This window comes from Crinia signifera, chromosome 1 (genome assembly GCF_055691185.1).
Source record: "Crinia signifera chromosome 1, ASM5569118v1, whole genome shotgun sequence".
Lineage (NCBI taxonomy): Eukaryota > Metazoa > Chordata > Amphibia > Anura > Myobatrachidae > Crinia > Crinia signifera.
The window spans coordinates 297,101,220-297,119,952 of NC_139217.1; the positions used below are offsets into that span (position 1 = coordinate 297,101,220).

Below are 18,733 nucleotides of genomic sequence, written 5' to 3' on the forward strand. Positions count from 1 at the left end.
GCTGCAGAGGTATAGGAGGAGGGGAGGGGTTGTGACATGAGGAATGTCCGAAGTGAAGAACCGCTGCAGAGTATCGCCGGGGTATGGGTAAAATCCGGAATCGGATAAGACACCGGAATGCCGGACTGGACATCAAACTCTGCATTCCGGAGCTTGTAGTATCCGGTCCGGGGGTGTCCTGTCCGGGGGTGCTCCATCTGATGAGGCTGCTCTCGCACCTGTCACCTGGGAGAGGAGAGGGTGGAGAATACAGCCTCACCGCATGGTCCGGGGGTGTAATAAAAACTGGAACGTTCCAGACCACACGGGGAGGCTGTAATCACCCCTTCCCCATGTCCCTGGTGTGAGCAATCACAGGCATCCCCCCGGACAAGACACCCCCCGCATGGGACACCCCTCGGACCAGACACTATAAGCTCCGGAATGCAGAGTTTGATGTCTGGTCCGGCGTTCCGGTGTCTTATCCGGGTCCGGTTTTTACTTAGTCCCGTATCGCCGGTTATGAGCCAGCAGCGCTGCCCCCCGGCCTGTACAGGACACACGGCAGACTGAAGGGTGAGGCTGCCGGTAGAATCAACCCTCCCCGATTACCACAAGACGGGGGAAGGGTTGACCCTCTCCGATGTCTGTTACATTACATGCCGGTTGGGGCCGAGAGTTCGAGCTTCCGCCTGTCGCAGTGATTGGACGGACAGGTGACAGCGCGCAAGCTGATACGCTGGCAGGTTGCCATGGCAGCCATGGGCGGGGTACGGGTGCCAGGCATGGAGCGCTCTGCGGGCTCAGGGTCGGCGGTCCGGAGGTCCAAGCATGGTGCGGCTGGCTCTGGATCGGGCCATGGCGGGGGCCGGCGGGAGGAAAGCGGCGGCAGTGACCGGAAGACTCCGCGCAGTAGCCGGAGCTTGGTGTTCGGTGCCGGCGTCCCCGCCGTGCTGCTGCTGTATGCGCTGGGGATGCGGGGGCTGGTGCATATCTCCCTGCGGCAGCTGCTCACCCCGGGCATCCGCAGCTCCGACTTCAATGCGACCAGCGCCAGGTGAGTGTGTACAGTGCGCCGTGTGTGCCGGGTACGCGCGCCTGTGTACTATATGGCTGGCTATCATCATCGGTATTATTATTATCATCATCAGCCCAAGTTTTCCGGATTTCCTCACTCATGCGCAGGAGGCATATCTGCCTGTCCACCTCTCTGTTATCCTGTCTGCTTTCGCGGAGAAATCCTGAATACATGAGCTGTGGCCCTGGAGAAGTGAGCCCAGCCAGGGTGCTGCTGGTGTAGGACAATAGAGTCTTAAATTGCATATGCTGCCTCCCCACAGGGGGGTGCTGCCTGCCACTCTCCAGCTAATTGTACATACATTTAATATGTAAACTGTATGAGCACCCTCCAGTCTATGGCAGGCTCCATGTGTGATGAGTCAGGCAGCAGGAATATATTTATGCGTTTCACATGTTTAATTACACGTACTCTGTGTCAAGGTCATACATAGGAACATCGCCAGTCTATGTAATGGGGTTCTGTATGATTTGTCAAGATGCATTATGCAGTCTGACAAATCCACTATGTTGACCGGTACTACTGCCATTCCAGAGATTGTAGTGTCTGATGCCTGTGACAGCTGTCACCTGGGAGACGCACCTTCCCCACCACCCACCGCATGGGCACTACAAGCTTTGGAATGGCAGTTTCATGAGTGGAGCCTGTCCGGGGGTTCCAGTTTTTAACAAGTTCCCTGAAAGTGTGGCTTAAAACAATACCAACTGATTTGCCCTATTTAGCCCCACACTTGGGGCCTTATTTTGGTTCATTCTTTCTGACAAAATCCTTCTTAGATGGACAAAACCATGTGCACTGCAGGGGGGGCAGATGTAACATGTGCAGAGAGAATTAGATTTGGGTGAGTAATTTTGTTTCTCACTTTGAAGTAAAACCCCACCCAAATCTAATTCTCTCTGCACAAGTAACACCTGCCCCACCTGCAGTGCACATGGTTTTGCCCATCTAAGAAGGATTTTGTCAGAAAGAATGAACCAAAATAAGGCCCCTGGAGAGCCAAATCTCCCAGCTAGAGGGATCTAGTTGAGAGACGGTTTAGGATGAGTGAAGACATGTAGCGTGTGTTGGTGCTGCAGTGATGTCTGTAACTAAGTACAGAGAACCAATAGAGAGGCAACTGGCAAAGCAGCAGTAGAACTAGTTTAGCCACTTGCTGAAAGTGATGTCTCAGCCCGATCCTAATCTGATCAAGGTGTCTGATTAATGTGGGCAGCCAATGTTTAGTTCAGCTTGTCTGTGTCAGTTGTCGGATTTATTGAGAAAATTGCCTGATGTATGTAGTCTGTTGTGTGAAACTACATTCATCTGCATTGCTTTAAAGCAGTGATTCCCAACCATTTTTTCTCTCCTGTACACCTTGATTAGGTTTCCAATTCATAAATACCCCCTCTCAGGGGTAGATTTATTATAGCGGCGCTAAGAGCTATAACAGTTCCTGCTTCGCCTCAGTAGCAAGGCGAAGCAGGAGGGGACACCGACAAGATTTACTAAGATCTTGCCGACGAAGCGGGGGAGCGCTAACTCCCCCCTCCGGCGATGTCCCCTCCAGCTGATGCTCTGTCTCCTTCCCCCCGGCCGGCTGGACAGCGCATTCGTGAGATCTTGCTACTCACGCGAGATCCCTGCGCAGCTCAGAGCCAGCAGCAGGGACAGCGGTGTCCCTGCTGTAGGCATAGGGCATCGCCGTCTGCAGCTGTCAAAGTCGATAGCTGTAGGCGGCAGAACGGTCAGCGATGCTGACCGCTCATAAATCAGGCAGGAGGCAGGGGCGCAGCACGAAATATCGTAGCTACGCTACGCCTCCTGCCTCACACCACCACCGATAAAGTACCCGGCCAGCAAGTGTGATAAGGCAGGGGATAGCGCTTCCCCTGATCTAAGGCACGGGGATAGCGCATATTCCCCTGATCGTTAGTTAATAAATCTACCCCTCAGTTTGAAATATTCACGGTACTTATGAGTGGAGTGGAAGTGAGCAGGATGTGAATCCTTATGAGTAGCAGAGGAGTAGTGTGTGGTCAGGAATCGGGTCCCTCTGTGTCTAACCGCTGGCTGTGTACTGTCCCCGGGGCTCCCGCTAATGCCTGTAGGATTAAGGCTACTGCTTGTTTAACCTGTGTCAGCATGGGGCAGGTTATTGCTGATGTCTGAGGGCATTGTGGGTAGCTCCTAGTGGATTGCTGGTTGGGCGAAAGCATGAAGAGATGCTCATGAACGTGGTAAGTTCCCATTTCAATGGGAGACTTCTTCCTCCATCGGGAGACAACTTTTTCTTCCGCCATTACCAATATTATTTGCAAGTATCCCCAACCTGTCTGCAGAGTACCCAAAGGGGAACTGCTGCTTTTAAGGGGTTGATCCATGAATAAACCACGGCTCAGACTGCCTGCTATTTGCTGTAACTGTGCTCCTTAGGCCGTGCGACATACACAGAATGCTTTTGCTTGGGCATAGTTGTGAGGGTATGCTTTACCATCCCAGTGGGCATAGAGAGATCATATAATAGTGTGCTGAGTGCAGCAAGGCATCGTGTCCAAAGAATGGCGAGGGCACGCAGTACACTTATACAATGCCCATGTCAACCTGTGATGACATAGACATAAAAAAACCTGAAAACTCCTGTCGAACTTTTTGCTGTGTCGACCTTTTGCCTATCGACATAAGATCGTATTTTTAATATTAGTCTACTGTGACATGACAATGTTTTTCTAATGATACAATTTTTTTGCTGCTAAATATATAATGGCCCCATTGGGCTTATTATGCAAGTGATTATAATCTGGCTCCACGCCCATTTATTAAGCTAATGCCATGTCATTTTACTATGTATTATATATTCCCTGCCACCAGATAGACTCGGATACATGATCAATGATCAATGATATGATGGTCTTGGAAATGGTCGCTTTTGCCTGTATAATTTAGGTTGGAGGTTCCCAAATGTGATCCCCAAGGCACCCCAATGGTCCAGGTTCTAACTATATCCATAACTCAGCACAAATCATTAAATCAAATTGACTAATGTACTAATTAAGTTGCCTGTGGCCAAGCATGGGTATACTGGACAAAAACATAGGTGCTTTAATGTCTTGAGGAAGGGGACTAGATTCCCTAAATGTCACATTAAAGCACCTACGCTGCCTACCTACCTACTTTCAGGGGGTATTCAATCCAGGATCACTGCTGTCGATCCCTCCCGACAGCCGTGATCCTGGTCCATTTGCATTTTGATGGATAGGTGGGATTCAATGTCCCACCTGCCGAACTGCGTAAAGGGGCGTGGCCGTGAAAACAGCTCTGCGGCCGAGATCGCGACAATCCACGGCTGTTATCGGCAGAACAGGCCCAACAGCTTCTAAAGTCGGGCCCGTTTTGCCGTGATCCCGCTTCAATGCTGTCGCTAAAGACAGCATTGAATAGGGAGCCGCTGCTATTTCCCCCGTCAGGAATAGCGGCGGCACATTGAATACTCCCCTCAGTCTCATGAGTGCTGGCTGTGGCTACAAGGATATATATCAGGGTCATCCTCCTGGAGGAGGGCACCACAGCCACTTTCCACTTGCTGGGGTACCAGTATGCTGGGGACGGGATGCATTTGTAATCCCGGCAGTCAGAATCCCGGCGTTCAAAATTCCGACGTCGGAATCCCGATTGCCAAAATCCCGACACTTTCTCCTATGGGTGTCCACAACACCCATAGAGGTAGAATAAATTAGTGTGCCGAGCGTAGCGAGCCCGCAAGGGGGGGCGATCCACACCCCACCCCCCCATGTCGGTATTTTGAACGCAGAGATTCCGACTGCCGGGATTTCGTATCGAACCCCTGGGAACTGCTTGGATTGTAATATACTAGTCTTAAGGCATGTCTGACGGATGGGCGAAAGTTTATCTTTATGCAAGTCTTGTTCCACCTACCCTTCCCAACCACAGCAGGGCAAAAGCTGTTACAGCAGCCACAGCAGGTCTCCAACTATTCAACTTCCCTTCACAACCACAGTAGAACAGAAGCTGCCACAGCAGCCAGAGCAGGTCTCTTAACTATCCACCTACCTTTCCCAACCACAGCAGGGGAGAAGCTGCTGCAGCAGCCAGATAAGGTCTCCGACTAGGGGGAGGCACCTGGAAGAGCTTCAGAAAAAAACATATGGTCTTGTGACAAGGGGTGTGGCCTTGCAAAAAAAAAACATTTACACCCCAGTTTTGTCCTGGACACACAGACATTGGCCACCAAAGAAACAAAGAAGTTCTGATTCTTTAGTTGCCCCCAGCAAAGTTAACAGAGCTAATCCCATCATCAATATCGGCATTCAGTGATTTGCCTGCACAGCACACCCAGTGTCCTGCCTGCATGCTCCACACAAACCAATGCAGTGACTGCACCCCGCATACAAAAAAGCCCCCTAGAAACGGCATTGGGAAAAGCTGACAAACGCTCTCATCAGAGGAGGTTAGCGCTGAGCAGCCTGTCAGTGGGGAGGGATGCGGCTGGAAGAGCTGACATGCAGCTCTGAGTTTAGCAGCGTGTCCGCTCTTCCAGCCAAATCCCTCCCCCTGCCACTCTGACAGGCCGCTCATCGCTGTCCTGATGACAGCAGCTGTGAGTTCAGCTCTGACAGCTGCAACAAAAACTTTAAGGGCGAGATGTACTAAGCTTGAAATGTGATAAAATGGACAGTGATAAACCACCAGCCAATCAGCTACTACCTGACATTTTTCAAACACAGCCTTCGATATCACAGGTAGCAGCTGATTGGCTGGCTGTTTATCACTCTCCATTTTATCACTTTTCAAGCTTAGTACATCTGGCCCTAAATATCTTAAAAATGAATCAATTGATCAATCAATATTTAATGACCACAGCTACAATTAAACATTATGCTGCTCCGAGAAGAATTACTTAAATTCAACCAAAAAATTACTACAACAATTAAGATAGCGCACTGTGTTGATCTATCAATTATTTAATGAATATAAAATATTAACACATGAATAAAAGCAATACATACAGACAATAAATGAAAAATCAAATCAATTAATTGATGATGTCCAGCATTAAACCACACAATTATAAGTAATTTCCCCTATAGATTGGTCCATCAGTTCTAAATAAAACACTTTTTTGCTCTTACCCACTGGGTCTCAAGTGGAAGTCTCAATCTCATTAGAGGTGGGGAGCTCCTGACAAATTTATTGTGGCAGAATTGAATGCCTCCAGATGTTGTAATTGAGGTAAGAGACCTCCTTAATAGTTGAACTCGGTGGAAAAAGTTTTTAAACAAGATTAAGCTTTGATGGTATCCATGCTGGAATAATCAGTCTGTCTCTGTCATATGGACTTTAAGGACATCCCGCTGGTATAGATAGGCCGGCGTCTGCACTATCCCTCTCTTGCTGACGCCTGTCTATCATTTCTATAACAAATGCAAGTGACACTTGAACTTTTCGCAGATATTTTGCACATCTCTCACAGATATGTTGGCAGGCAAGGGGTTAAACCATCCCTATTATTAATATACATTATGTTAAATGTGATCACTATGGATTACTTTGTGAAGATCTTCAGATCTCCTGAAGTAGTCCTGTAGAACATAACATATGCCCGCAGCAGCACTCTTTCAGTTGATGTTTCTATAGGCTGAATATTGGTTTATACATAAAATAGCTGACCGCTGTGTATTACAGGACATACTTGGAACATGTGACAGCTATTGACTCCAGGACAGTGGGCAGCCCTGCAAATGAAATTCATGCAGTGAACTACATATTAGACAAGATCAAGGAGATAAAGCAGAAGAGCCGCAAAGTTCACAAAATAACAGTTGACGTACAAAGGCCGACGGGATCTTTCAGCATTGACTTTCTTGGCGGTTTCACCAGTTACTATGATAACATAACTAACATTGCTGTGAAATTTGAACCAGCCCGGGGGGCCCGGCACGCTGTGCTCGCCAACTGCCATTTTGATTCCGTAGCCAACACCCCAGGTAAGAGTGAGACTGGTTTGTTTAAATGAGAACTTCATACAGTAAATAGTGCAGTTTTTTAAAGTTTAGAGACCTTTATGCATGCTTCTACTGCATTCACACTTATCACTAATACTACTAATTTGTCAGTAGGTATGTTGTCTAATGAAAAACACTATAATCAGGCAGAGATAAAGTCATGCACTCACTTGGCCCCTCTGCATTGCTGATAACTGCTATTTTTGTACTTTGGCCATATATCATATCAGTAAAATATCTCTTTACAGTGAGGATACTTGTAGACACACAAGGGTTATTTGCATTGCCCTTCCCTTAAATGATGATGTGAATAATACACATGATTTTGAGTACTCAACACATAGAAAATGCATTTTAGTTTCTATTTTGCTTTTTTCAGCGTCAATGTATTGTACTTGTAGTGCATGCTAACACAGGAGAAATGGGTAGTGATGACTCCTACAGATCTAAATGTGACGTTCCAATTATAGAATGCAAAGGTGGCAAGGGGAGCTCACTAGTTACCATTCATGGATTTTTAAGTTGTTAGCCTATGGCAGTGGTCTCCAACCTTTTTCGGGGTGCGAGCTACTCGCGGCAAACTGAACCACCAGAAGAGCTACTAAAAAAAAAAAAAAAAAAAATCTGCCTAATAACCAAATAATGCCCTTTACACATTATGCCACACACTGTAATGGCCCTGACACACTATGCCGCATACATAACTGCGCGCGCCAAAAATTGGGTGTAGCCACATAGGGTGCATCCAATGAAAATGGGGTTGTGATACACACATGCCCCCAATAGTGCAATGCCATATACACATATGCCCAAATAGTGCCAGATACACATTTGCCCCCAATAGTGCCAGATACACATATGCTCCCGCGGTGCCAGGTATGCCCCCACAGTGCCATAAAAAGGAATACCCCCACGGTGCCATCTGTGCCCCTATGGTGCCGGATATGCCCCCACAGTGCCAGCAAGTAGTATGCCCCCACAGTGCCAACAAGTAGTATGCCCCCACAGTGCCAACAAGTAGTACAGTATGCCCAAACGCAGTGCCAGCAAGCAGTATGCCCCCACAGTGCCAACAACTAGTATGCCCCCACAGTGCCAACAACTAGTACAGTATACCCGAACGCAGTGCCAGCAAGCAGTATTCCCCAACAGTGCCAACAAGTAGTATGCCCCCACAGTGCCAACAAGTAGTACATTATGCCCCCACAGTGCCAACAAGTAGTACATTATGCCCTCACAGTGCCAACAAGTAGTACAGTATGCCCCCACAGTGCCAGCAAGTAGTACAGTATGCCCCCACATTGCCAACAAGTAGTATGCCCCCACAGTGCCAACAAGTAGTACAGTATGCCCCCACATTGCCAACAAGTAGTATGTCCCCACAGTGCCAACAAGTAGTACAGTATGCCCCCACAGTGCCAGCAAGTAGTATGCCCCCACATTGCCAGCAAGTAGTATGCCCCCACAGTGCCAACAAGTAGTACAGTATGCCCCCACATTGCCAGCAAGTAGTATGCCCCCACATTGCCAACAAGTAGTATGCCCCCACAGTGCCAGCAAGTAGTACATTATGCCCCCACATTGCCAGCAAGTAGTATGCCCCCACAGTGCCAACAAGTAGTATGCCCCCACAGTGCCAACAAGTAGTACAGTATGCCCCCACATTGCCAGCAAGTAGTATGCCCCCACATGCCAGCAAGTAGTATGCCCCCACAGTGCCAGCAAGTAGTACAGTATGCCCCCACCGTGCCAGCAAGTAGTACATTATGCCCCCACATTGCCAGCAAGTAGTATGCCCCCACAGTGCCAACAAGTAGTATGCCCCCACAGTGCCAACAAGTAATATACCCCCACATTGCCAGCAAGTAGTACAGTATGCCCCCACAGTGCCAACAAGTAGTATGCCCCCACAGTGCCAACAAGTAGTATGCCCCCACAGTGCCAGCAAGTAGTACAGTATGTCCCCAGTACCAACAAGTAGTATGCCCCCAGTGCCAACAAGTAGTATGCCCCCACAGTTGCAGCAAGTGGTATGCACACTCACACAGCACACTCACCATTGTGTCCGGTGTCCTCCTGCAGTGTCAGTGTCTCCGCTGCCGCAGCTTCTCCTCTTCTCGGGGAAGGAGAGCACAGCACAACGTGCTTCTCTCCTTCCCTTCACTTCCGTGTGACTGGGCCGTCCGCCAAAGCTCGCGGGCTGGCTCCTGATTGGCTGCCGGACCGCGAGCTCTGATTGGCGGATAGGCGGCCAAGTGACAGGGATACACAGTGAGGAGTAGGAGAGACGTGCAATGCGCTCTCCCCTCCCCTCCGGCTCGTAGGTAGAAAGCAGGCGGCCGCAGCAGGGAGAGACAGGCGGGTGGGCAGCAGAGTGGTCGAGCCACCCGATCCGCTGCCGCGAGCTACCGGTAGCTCGCGAGCGACGGGTTGGCGACCACTGGCCTATGGGAAGCACATTGACAGGGTATAGATGCACACAACTTTGGTAAAACAATGCTGCACTGCAGGTGGGACAGATGTAATGTGTAGAGATTTTGATTTTTTGTGGGGGTTTTTTTCTGTGCAGGGTAAATACCGGCTGCTTTATTTTTACACTGCAATGAAGATTTCAATTTGAACATACCTCACCCAAAGTTAACTCTGCACATGTTACATCTACCCCACCTGCAGTGCACATGGTTTGGTCCAGTGGTGTATGCTTTGCAAACAAACCTGTATTAGACCCTATGTCAGCAATAACACATACAAGGTACAAAAACAATGGTGCGGGCAATGACATGATCCTGTGGCGCAGTGGAAACAAATAAACAAGCACAAAATAACAATAAATCAAATGAAGTGTAATATGACCCTTAAAGTGATTATGTAATTCTTTTAGTGAAAATGGGGTCTGTTGATCCAATCGGTCAGTGGTGGTGTTGGTTAACCAGTACTGTTGTGTGTCACAATAAGTGTTACGTTGTTCCCTCAGGCGCCAGTGATGATGCTGTAAGCTGTGCAGTTCTACTTGAAATCTTGAGTTCTTTATCAAGTACATCTGTCCCCTTGAAACATGCAATCATCTTCCTTTTCAATGGAGCAGAAGAAAATATCCTTCAGGTAATGTCAATTATCTCCTGGCAGATATGCAATAGTGGATGAAATAGACGCTGTTTTCAATGTTAAAAGGACATTGCCTGAAAATCTCAAACAGCCTTACATAGCTGTATTTTCTATTTCGGCAGTTTCTGTTTCTGAATTCACAGGTTTTTTCATACAGTAAAGGTCCATACATACTGGGCGATTATGCCCAGCGCGTATGGACAGCGATGATTGCTATCATCACTGGGGGGAAAGCCGCTCAGTGCATACACATCGAGCGGCTTTCCCCCTGCCCGGCGCCGTCAGCGGGGGCGGACGTCTTTGCATAACACAGTGCTATGCAGAGCCGTCCTGAAAGCCACTCATCTGCTGGCAATACCAGCAGATGAGCGGCTTTCCCAGGGATGATGCGGGAGCGCGCAGTAGCATACACACTGGGCGGCTTTGAGCTGAAAGCCGCTCAAAGTCGCCCAGTGTGTATGGGCCTTAAGTTTGTGTTATCAACCTAATTGGTGATTTAGGCATCCTATAATGGAAATGTCCACCTGTTTCTTCAAAGCTCTTTATGAATGTAGTTCACTGCTACTATCTGTTAAGTTACATATATAGCACCAGCATATTCCACAGAGCTTTATAGTTGTGAATAGTAATAAAACAGACTGTTAGAGGCATAGTAAGACGATCCTGCTTGCACACCTAAAAGCTATTGGGAAATAGGCATTGATACAGACAGATATGTGCAACATATTGCATATAGGTTTTCGATGGGCTTTGTGATCCGATCACACAGAAATGTTAGGCAAAGGTCAGCAGGAAGTGAAGAAAGAATGTATAGTAAAGTTATGTGTGGACTGTACAGAGGGGATGTAATTGGGTTGGAGATTATAATAACTGTTCTGAGTTTTCAGGGAATGCTTAATGGTTTGCAGACTAGAAGTCTTAACATTCATAGAAGGGCATTCCACAGAGTGGATGTAGAGTGAAAAATGTTCTGTAACTGAACGGAAGCAGGTAATGACTGTGGATGAGAGACGCAGAGTGGATAGACCATGTATTTCTATGACCTGGAATGACCATGCATTTCTATGAGAATATCAGCAGAATTTTTTTTTTCAGGCTTGCAGGGGTTAAAATGCACAGATTGGGTCTGTTGTGCCATAGAGCTTGCACAGTGTCTCCCTGCAGACTGTGTGATGCTTCTGCATGTCTCTGAACATCCACAACAACAGGAAGTTGCCCTGCATAGACAATCGGCATCAGCAGAAGGGACATGTCCCTGCACCTTTCATAGCAGCCAGTATCCTGGGAGCAACCCCGGTAGCTAGCAGGGTTTTTGGCCCGAGACCCTTTGACAACATCGCTAGTCCCAGGCTGTTTTCCCAGTGCCAATGCTGGAATTTTGGCTGGCGCGAAATGGGTATTATATGGTGTGCATGTCGACCAAATAAAATGTGAAAAACTCATGTTGACCATATCCATGTCGACCTAGGGTATGTCGCCCTAGTGACTGTTGTTCTAGACATGCTCTACCATCTATTGTGTATCCATTTTTTATAGGTAGGAGTAATCAATGCATGTCTTAACAGTAATGGAAATATATTTTATATTACATTTGGTGACATACCAATAGAGAAACTGCCAGGGCATAGCTGTAAACTGTGAATGTTTAGTTGGGAGGAGCAATCTGTTTTGGAGAAGACCATTTACTAGACCAGTGGTCTCCAACCTTTTTCGGGGTGCGAGCTACTCGCGGCAAACTGAACCACCAGAAGAGCTACTAAAAAAAAAAAAAAAAAAAATCTGCCTAATAACCAAATAATGCCCTTTACACATTATGCCACACACTGTAATGGCCCTGACACACTATGCCGCATACATAACTGCGCGCGCCAAAAATTGGGTGTAGCCACATAGGGTGCATCCAATGAAAATGGGGTTGTGATACACACATGCCCCCAATAGTGCAATGCCATATACACATATGCCCAAATAGTGCCAGATACACATTTGCCCCCAATAGTGCCAGATACACATATGCTCCCGCGGTGCCAGGTATGCCCCCACAGTGCCATAAAAAGGAATACCCCCACGGTGCCATCTGTGCCCCTATGGTGCCGGATATGCCCCCACAGTGCCAGCAAGTAGTATGCCCCCACAGTGCCAACAAGTAGTATGCCCCCACAGTGCCAACAAGTAGTACAGTATGCCCAAACGCAGTGCCAGCAAGCAGTATGCCCCCACAGTGCCAACAACTAGTACAGTATACCCGAACGCAGTGCCAGCAAGCAGTATTCCCCAACAGTGCCAACAAGTAGTATGCCCCCACAGTGCCAACAAGTAGTACATTATGCCCCCACAGTGCCAACAAGTAGTACATTATGCCCTCACAGTGCCAACAAGTAGTACAGTATGCCCCCACAGTGCCAGCAAGTAGTACAGTATGCCCCCACATTGCCAACAAGTAGTATGCCCCCACAGTGCCAACAAGTAGTACAGTATGCCCCCACATTGCCAACAAGTAGTATGTCCCCACAGTGCCAACAAGTAGTACAGTATGCCCCCACAGTGCCAGCAAGTAGTATGCCCCCACATTGCCAGCAAGTAGTATGCCCCCACAGTGCCAACAAGTAGTACAGTATGCCCCCACATTGCCAGCAAGTAGTATGCCCCCACATTGCCAACAAGTAGTATGCCCCCACAGTGCCAGCAAGTAGTACATTATGCCCCCACATTGCCAGCAAGTAGTATGCCCCCACAGTGCCAACAAGTAGTATGCCCCCACAGTGCCAACAAGTAGTACAGTATGCCCCCACATTGCCAGCAAGTAGTATGCCCCCACATGCCAGCAAGTAGTATGCCCCCACAGTGCCAGCAAGTAGTACAGTATGCCCCCACCGTGCCAGCAAGTAGTACATTATGCCCCCACATTGCCAGCAAGTAGTATGCCCCCACAGTGCCAACAAGTAGTATGCCCCCACAGTGCCAACAAGTAATATACCCCCACATTGCCAGCAAGTAGTACAGTATGCCCCCACAGTGCCAACAAGTAGTATGCCCCCACAGTGCCAACAAGTAGTATGCCCCCACAGTGCCAGCAAGTAGTACAGTATGTCCCCAGTACCAACAAGTAGTATGCCCCCAGTGCCAACAAGTAGTATGCCCCCACAGTTGCAGCAAGTGGTATGCACACTCACACAGCACACTCACCATTGTGTCCGGTGTCCTCCTGCAGTGTCAGTGTCTCCGCTGCCGCAGCTTCTCCTCTTCTCGGGGAAGGAGAGCACAGCACAACGTGCTTCTCTCCTTCCCTTCACTTCCGTGTGACTGGGCCGTCCGCCAAAGCTCGCGGGCTGGCTCCTGATTGGCTGCCGGACCGCGAGCTCTGATTGGCGGATAGGCGGCCAAGTGACAGGGATACACAGTGAGGAGTAGGAGAGACGTGCAATGCGCTCTCCCCTCCCCTCCGGCTCGTAGGTAGAAAGCAGGCGGCCGCAGCAGGGAGAGACAGGCGGGTGGGCAGCAGAGTGGTCGAGCCACCCGATCCGCTGCCGCGAGCTACCGGTAGCTCGCGAGCGACGGGTTGGCGACCACTGTACTAGACTATTGCAATAACCAATGTGGAAGATAATGCTGAATTAGAGCCCTAGCGATCATTGGATGACAGCGAATGCACACGGTACGCCCGTGCAAACAAGTTAGTTTTAACTCTTAGTTCCAAACTCCAGGATCTACACTCTAATCCATATGTAATGGCAAGGTATTTTACGGTGAGTACAAAACTCCAATTGTTTGGCAGTTTCCAGAACATTATAATAACTGCATGCAGCAGGAGGGTTACAGGGCCCAAGCTGATGGTTTTCAGGTGCAGAGTGGGTCTGGTCTAGATTTATATAGCTTGCCACGATAAGCAGCCAGGTAATAGTCAGCACCTGGGAGCTTGGCTTTCATTTCCCCTGGGAAAAAGGTTTAAAGGTGCCCATACACACACACACCGATTTTGTGTGCTGTGCGTTTTGTACATCAAGCTGCCATGCAATTTTGGCACTTGAAGTGGATGTGATGTGATGCGATGTACTGTACTTTGCGGATGCGATTTTAGCCTTTATTTTTTTTTTTTTTAAAGTTAATAGGTACTAATGGACATCGCATCACATCGCATGTACTTCTGTACTGATACGATGCGATGAAGCACAAAAAGTACTGCCTGCAGATAATTTTTGTGCTTTATAATATTGTACCTGCGGGGACGCGCATCGCATCCCCGCAGGTACATGGTGTGATTATCGCACATGCAATGCGTTTTGTACTTTAAAAGTACAAAACGCATGCGATAATCGCAGCGTGTAAGGGCACCTTATGACTCTCGATACTACATAAGCCAAGTGAAAGCCTGGGTGGGAGTGGGTTTAGTGTCAGGGTGCCAGAACCAGAAGGGTCCACTGTTCTTGTATACAGTGGATGTTCTGACTTACATGATGGTTTTTGTAGGTTTTTTGTTGCTTTGGAATGCCATGGTTAACCTTTAAGTGTATGTGGAATATGAAGGGTAGCCAGCTCCACTTCATCTAGGGCCATTTGTAGAGTTCAGTTAAGGTGTAATACAACCATGGGCCTTATTCTGATCGGTGCGGCCGGATCCGAATATGCGGCCAGGACCGTGCGTGCGAAACCCCGCCTTCCATACGGAACGCCAACTCCGTCCGTACGCGGTAAGAAGCTGGCCGAACGGACCACACGTGTATTTTTCATGGAATACGCCTCCTCCATCTCAGGGAACCTCCCCCATCATTCGATGGTCGCAGACCATCGAATGCAGGACCGAGTGGTCCACCAGCTCCCGCAACCTCAGACCACACGGACATTTTTCCGTGCAAAAGCAGGGATCTGGGCGGGCAGCTGACATCCGGCGATGTCATATGTCCGCCCCCTACACGTGCGTCACGGCCGCATTACCATACGTATGCCCAGCGTTTGCATGGGAACGCCCATGAAACGCGGGGCGTATGCATATGGTAATGAGCCCAAATAGCCCTTCCCGCCCCTCTCCACCCCCTGTTTGGAGTGTTCACATATCATGCAGGATTTGGCCGTACGCCCCGCTCGCACATGCGCAGAGACGCCTCTGCACATGCGCAGACACAAAACATCGGCGGAACGAACGCACGCGGATATTACCGCACCAACCAGAATAAGGGCCCATGTCAGGAGAAGTATTCATTGGTGAGACTAGTTGTTGAAATTGAATATTAACAATGTTCATTCAGTTTTAATGCACCATTAAATAGATTTCTAAGCTTAAAGCTCTTAATTGATAGGAAGTCATTCCAAAATAATCGGCCTCAGCTAGCCAAGTTACACTCTTAAGGCCCCCTTACATTATGCGATTTGGGCACGATTTTGCCCGATTCGGATGAATCGGGCCGTGAAATCGTCCCAAATCGCATATGGTGACATCCCCTCCGACCCGATGCGCGGCCCCGTGCGCATCGGATCGGAGATGGGAGGTCGGACGGGCTGCACATAAGATTTGCTAAATCTTATGTGCTGCCCGGAGCCGTGCTCCCCCACAACAGGGGACCTACCAGAGTCAGGCGCAGGGAGCCGGGCAGCATCAGCGGGAGCAGGGGGGGCGGCGCAGAGTACAGGGAGCCGGGCAGGAGAAGACGCTGCAGCAGCAGCACTTAAAAAAAAAAGGGCCATACAAACGCATAGGAAGACATTCATTGGCTGAGACCTCTCTCAGCCAATCAGCCGATCAATGGCTTCCTATTCGTTTGTATGGGGTTTTTCTTTTCTTTTGGAAGTGCTGCTGCTGCATCGTGTTCTCCTGCCCGGCTCCCTGGTACTCTGCGCCGCCGCCCCCCCCTGCTCCCTGCCCAGCGGCTTCCTGCCCGGCTCCCTGCACCCCGACCCCCCCTGCCCACTCTGCGGGCATATTCCTGCTGCTGTCCCCCGCTCCCATTGTCCCTGCAGCTCCCCGGGAGTGGCATGTGATAAATCGCATGCGATTCATCACATGCAAAACTTGGCACATGAAGTGCCATCGCATGTGTTCCCTCCCGGGGGGCTGCTGGGACAATCGGGTCCGACTTGTCGTTATGACAAGTCGGACAAATGTAAGGGGGCCTATAGGATAAACCACACAAATATTTTGTAATTAATTGAACGTGTGTGGACTCACTTCTAAATATAATAAACTTAATAGAATGTCCTTTAGAAAGAGCTCAGTTGTTAATGATTGTTTAGCCACACAGATTAGTATTATTTTGTCTGTAAGAGTTTTGTGTGCCACACACATGTTCCTCTTATACACCAGTACCACAAGCCCTTTAATATTTGGGTGCTGCTACACTCTATGCCACAAACAGTGGCCTATTTCAATATACACCAGTGCTGTCCGTGTTCCTGCCTTGAGAACATTGACTTAAAATACCAGAGATATTGAAGGAATGTGAACTCCCCTGGCACATGTAATGGTGGTATGTAGCAGAATTGCACCTGCTCTTTGTGACAAGTGACCATATTCTCTTTGTACAGGGCAGTCATGGATTCATCACACAGCATCCATGGGCCAAGATGGTTTGTGCTTTCATTAACTTGGAGGCTGCAGGAGTAGGAGGAAAGGAGCTGGTGTTTCAGACTGGTACGTAGCCATAAACTGATATTTATCTGAATGTAAAAGCTATGCCCATTGTAAACTAGTTTCTTTAAAGGCCCCATACACTAGTGAGATTTGGTCTGATTTCACCCAATTTTGATCGATCGGGCCGATAAATCGTACCAAATCTCATGTTGTGACATAAATCTTTTGTGCAGCCCGGAGCTGGGGCGGCGGTACATTGGTTGCTGGCAGGCGGGGGACTCGTGTTCTCAGAGAGTCTGGCAGGGGAACCGGGAACTGGGAGATAAGCTGCAAAAAAACACAAAAACCTATACAAATGAATGGGAGGGCCGCTCATTGGCTGAGATCAGCCAATCAGTGGCCTCCTATTCATTTGTATGGGAATTTTCTTTTTGGCTCTCTGAGAACACCACCATCTGGTTCCCCCCGCCAGCGTCCGAATACCACTTCTGAGAGTCCCCCGCCCGCCACTCTTCATCCTCACTCTCCGGCTCCCTGGGAGTTGCATGTGATACATGCCACTGTTGCAGAGAATTCACAACATCTTCAGTAAATGCCAGGGTACTTGTGTAATATCTGGGCGCCCGATTTTTTTCATTGCATCGCATGCAATATAGTGGCATACAATTCATGCGATGCGATTTTTCATTGTAAAGACCCAATTTTTAATTGTATAGTCACCCATGGGTGATTTCATACCCCCACTATCCAACTACGCATGGAGTTGATTTTATATAGTGTGGCGAGCCACCAAGCCCGAAGCGTGGCGAGCGGACGCAGAATACATGTAAAGTAATCCGCGTCCGCTCGCCACACTTCGAACTCGGTGGCTCGCTGCGCTCGCCACACTATATAAAATCAACTCCATGCATAGTTGGATAGTGGGAGTATGAAATCACCCATGGGTGACTATACAATTAAAAATCTGGTCTTTACAATGAAAAATCGCATTGCATGCCTTAAGTAGTGGCATGCAATGATAAAATCAGGCGCCCAGATAATACACAAGTACCGATGCCAGTAACAAGGTAAGACTTGTCAGCCTTGACAGAGTAGTGCTTACATCTCTATGGAGAAGCTTTGCACAAGGCAACTTTGGTTGATTCACTTTTTTCTTGTTACTGTCCTGACAGGCCCAGAAAATCCGTGGTTGGTACAAGCCTATGCAGCGGCTGCTGTGCACCCTTTTGCCTCAGTGGTGGCCCAGGAAGTGTTCCAGAGCGGCATTATTCCTGCAGATACAGATTTCCGTATATACAGGGATTTTGGAAATATTCCAGGTCTGTTTTTACTTTGATACGGTTAAAGCTGTAACATTGTGTTTTATAAGCTTTTGTCCCATGGTTTATAGGCTTGAGCCTAATAGTTTTCTGGTTAAATTTAGAGAATGTTGAAAAGAAGTTCTGGGTAGTTATGCAAAACCTATGGGGATGGTGTAATAGATGGTTTAAACCATCAACTGTTTCTACCACCGATGGTTTACACACCCTATCGATTGGAATAGCATTATTGAGTAAATCGTAAAAATGTGGTATGTGCTGCTTGCTGGAACACTCTGAAATAATGTATAGGGACTTTGCCAGCCAAAGCCCCAATACCTCACCCGTTGGGGTAAGCTACACATGTAGCTTCCTCCCTCCTTTTAAGTCTTTGTATATTTCTTTGAGGGGCAGGTGCTTCCTCCAGAGTCATTACAGAATTTCTGAGTGTTTTTGATTTAAGTTTAAATGAGCCGCTCTACCCTACCAAGTATCAGTATTTTTATAATGAAGTGGATCATGGAGGATACTTCCATTTCCAGAGTAAGAGCATCGCCATCCTAGCCTCTGTTGTCTCAATACCCGTCCCTCACCACAGCTTGGTCTAGCCAGGGAATATTCTCAGAGCTAAGTGGGTAAGAGGTGGATCTTGTCCAAGTTGACTGATATGAGAGATGCCGAGTCCCTGTACTAGTAATGAAATGAGTGT

At 48.4% G+C, this 18,733-nt stretch overlaps 1 protein-coding gene across 1 annotated transcript in view; it reads left to right on the plus strand.

Annotated features, from left to right (window-relative positions):
• Window positions 1–669: 669 nt before the first annotated feature.
• Window positions 670–18,733, plus strand: part of ERMP1 (endoplasmic reticulum metallopeptidase 1) — a 30,958-nt gene continuing 12,894 nt past the window's right edge. The window contains exons 1-5 of the mRNA XM_083185995.1: window positions 670–1,036; window positions 6,740–7,041; window positions 10,034–10,161; window positions 16,681–16,786; window positions 17,899–18,045. Coding sequence (XP_083042121.1) covers window positions 732–1,036; window positions 6,740–7,041; window positions 10,034–10,161; window positions 16,681–16,786; window positions 17,899–18,045 — 988 coding nt within the window. The 5' untranslated portion in view covers window positions 670–731. The remainder of the gene's footprint in view (window positions 1,037–6,739; window positions 7,042–10,033; window positions 10,162–16,680; window positions 16,787–17,898; window positions 18,046–18,733) is intronic.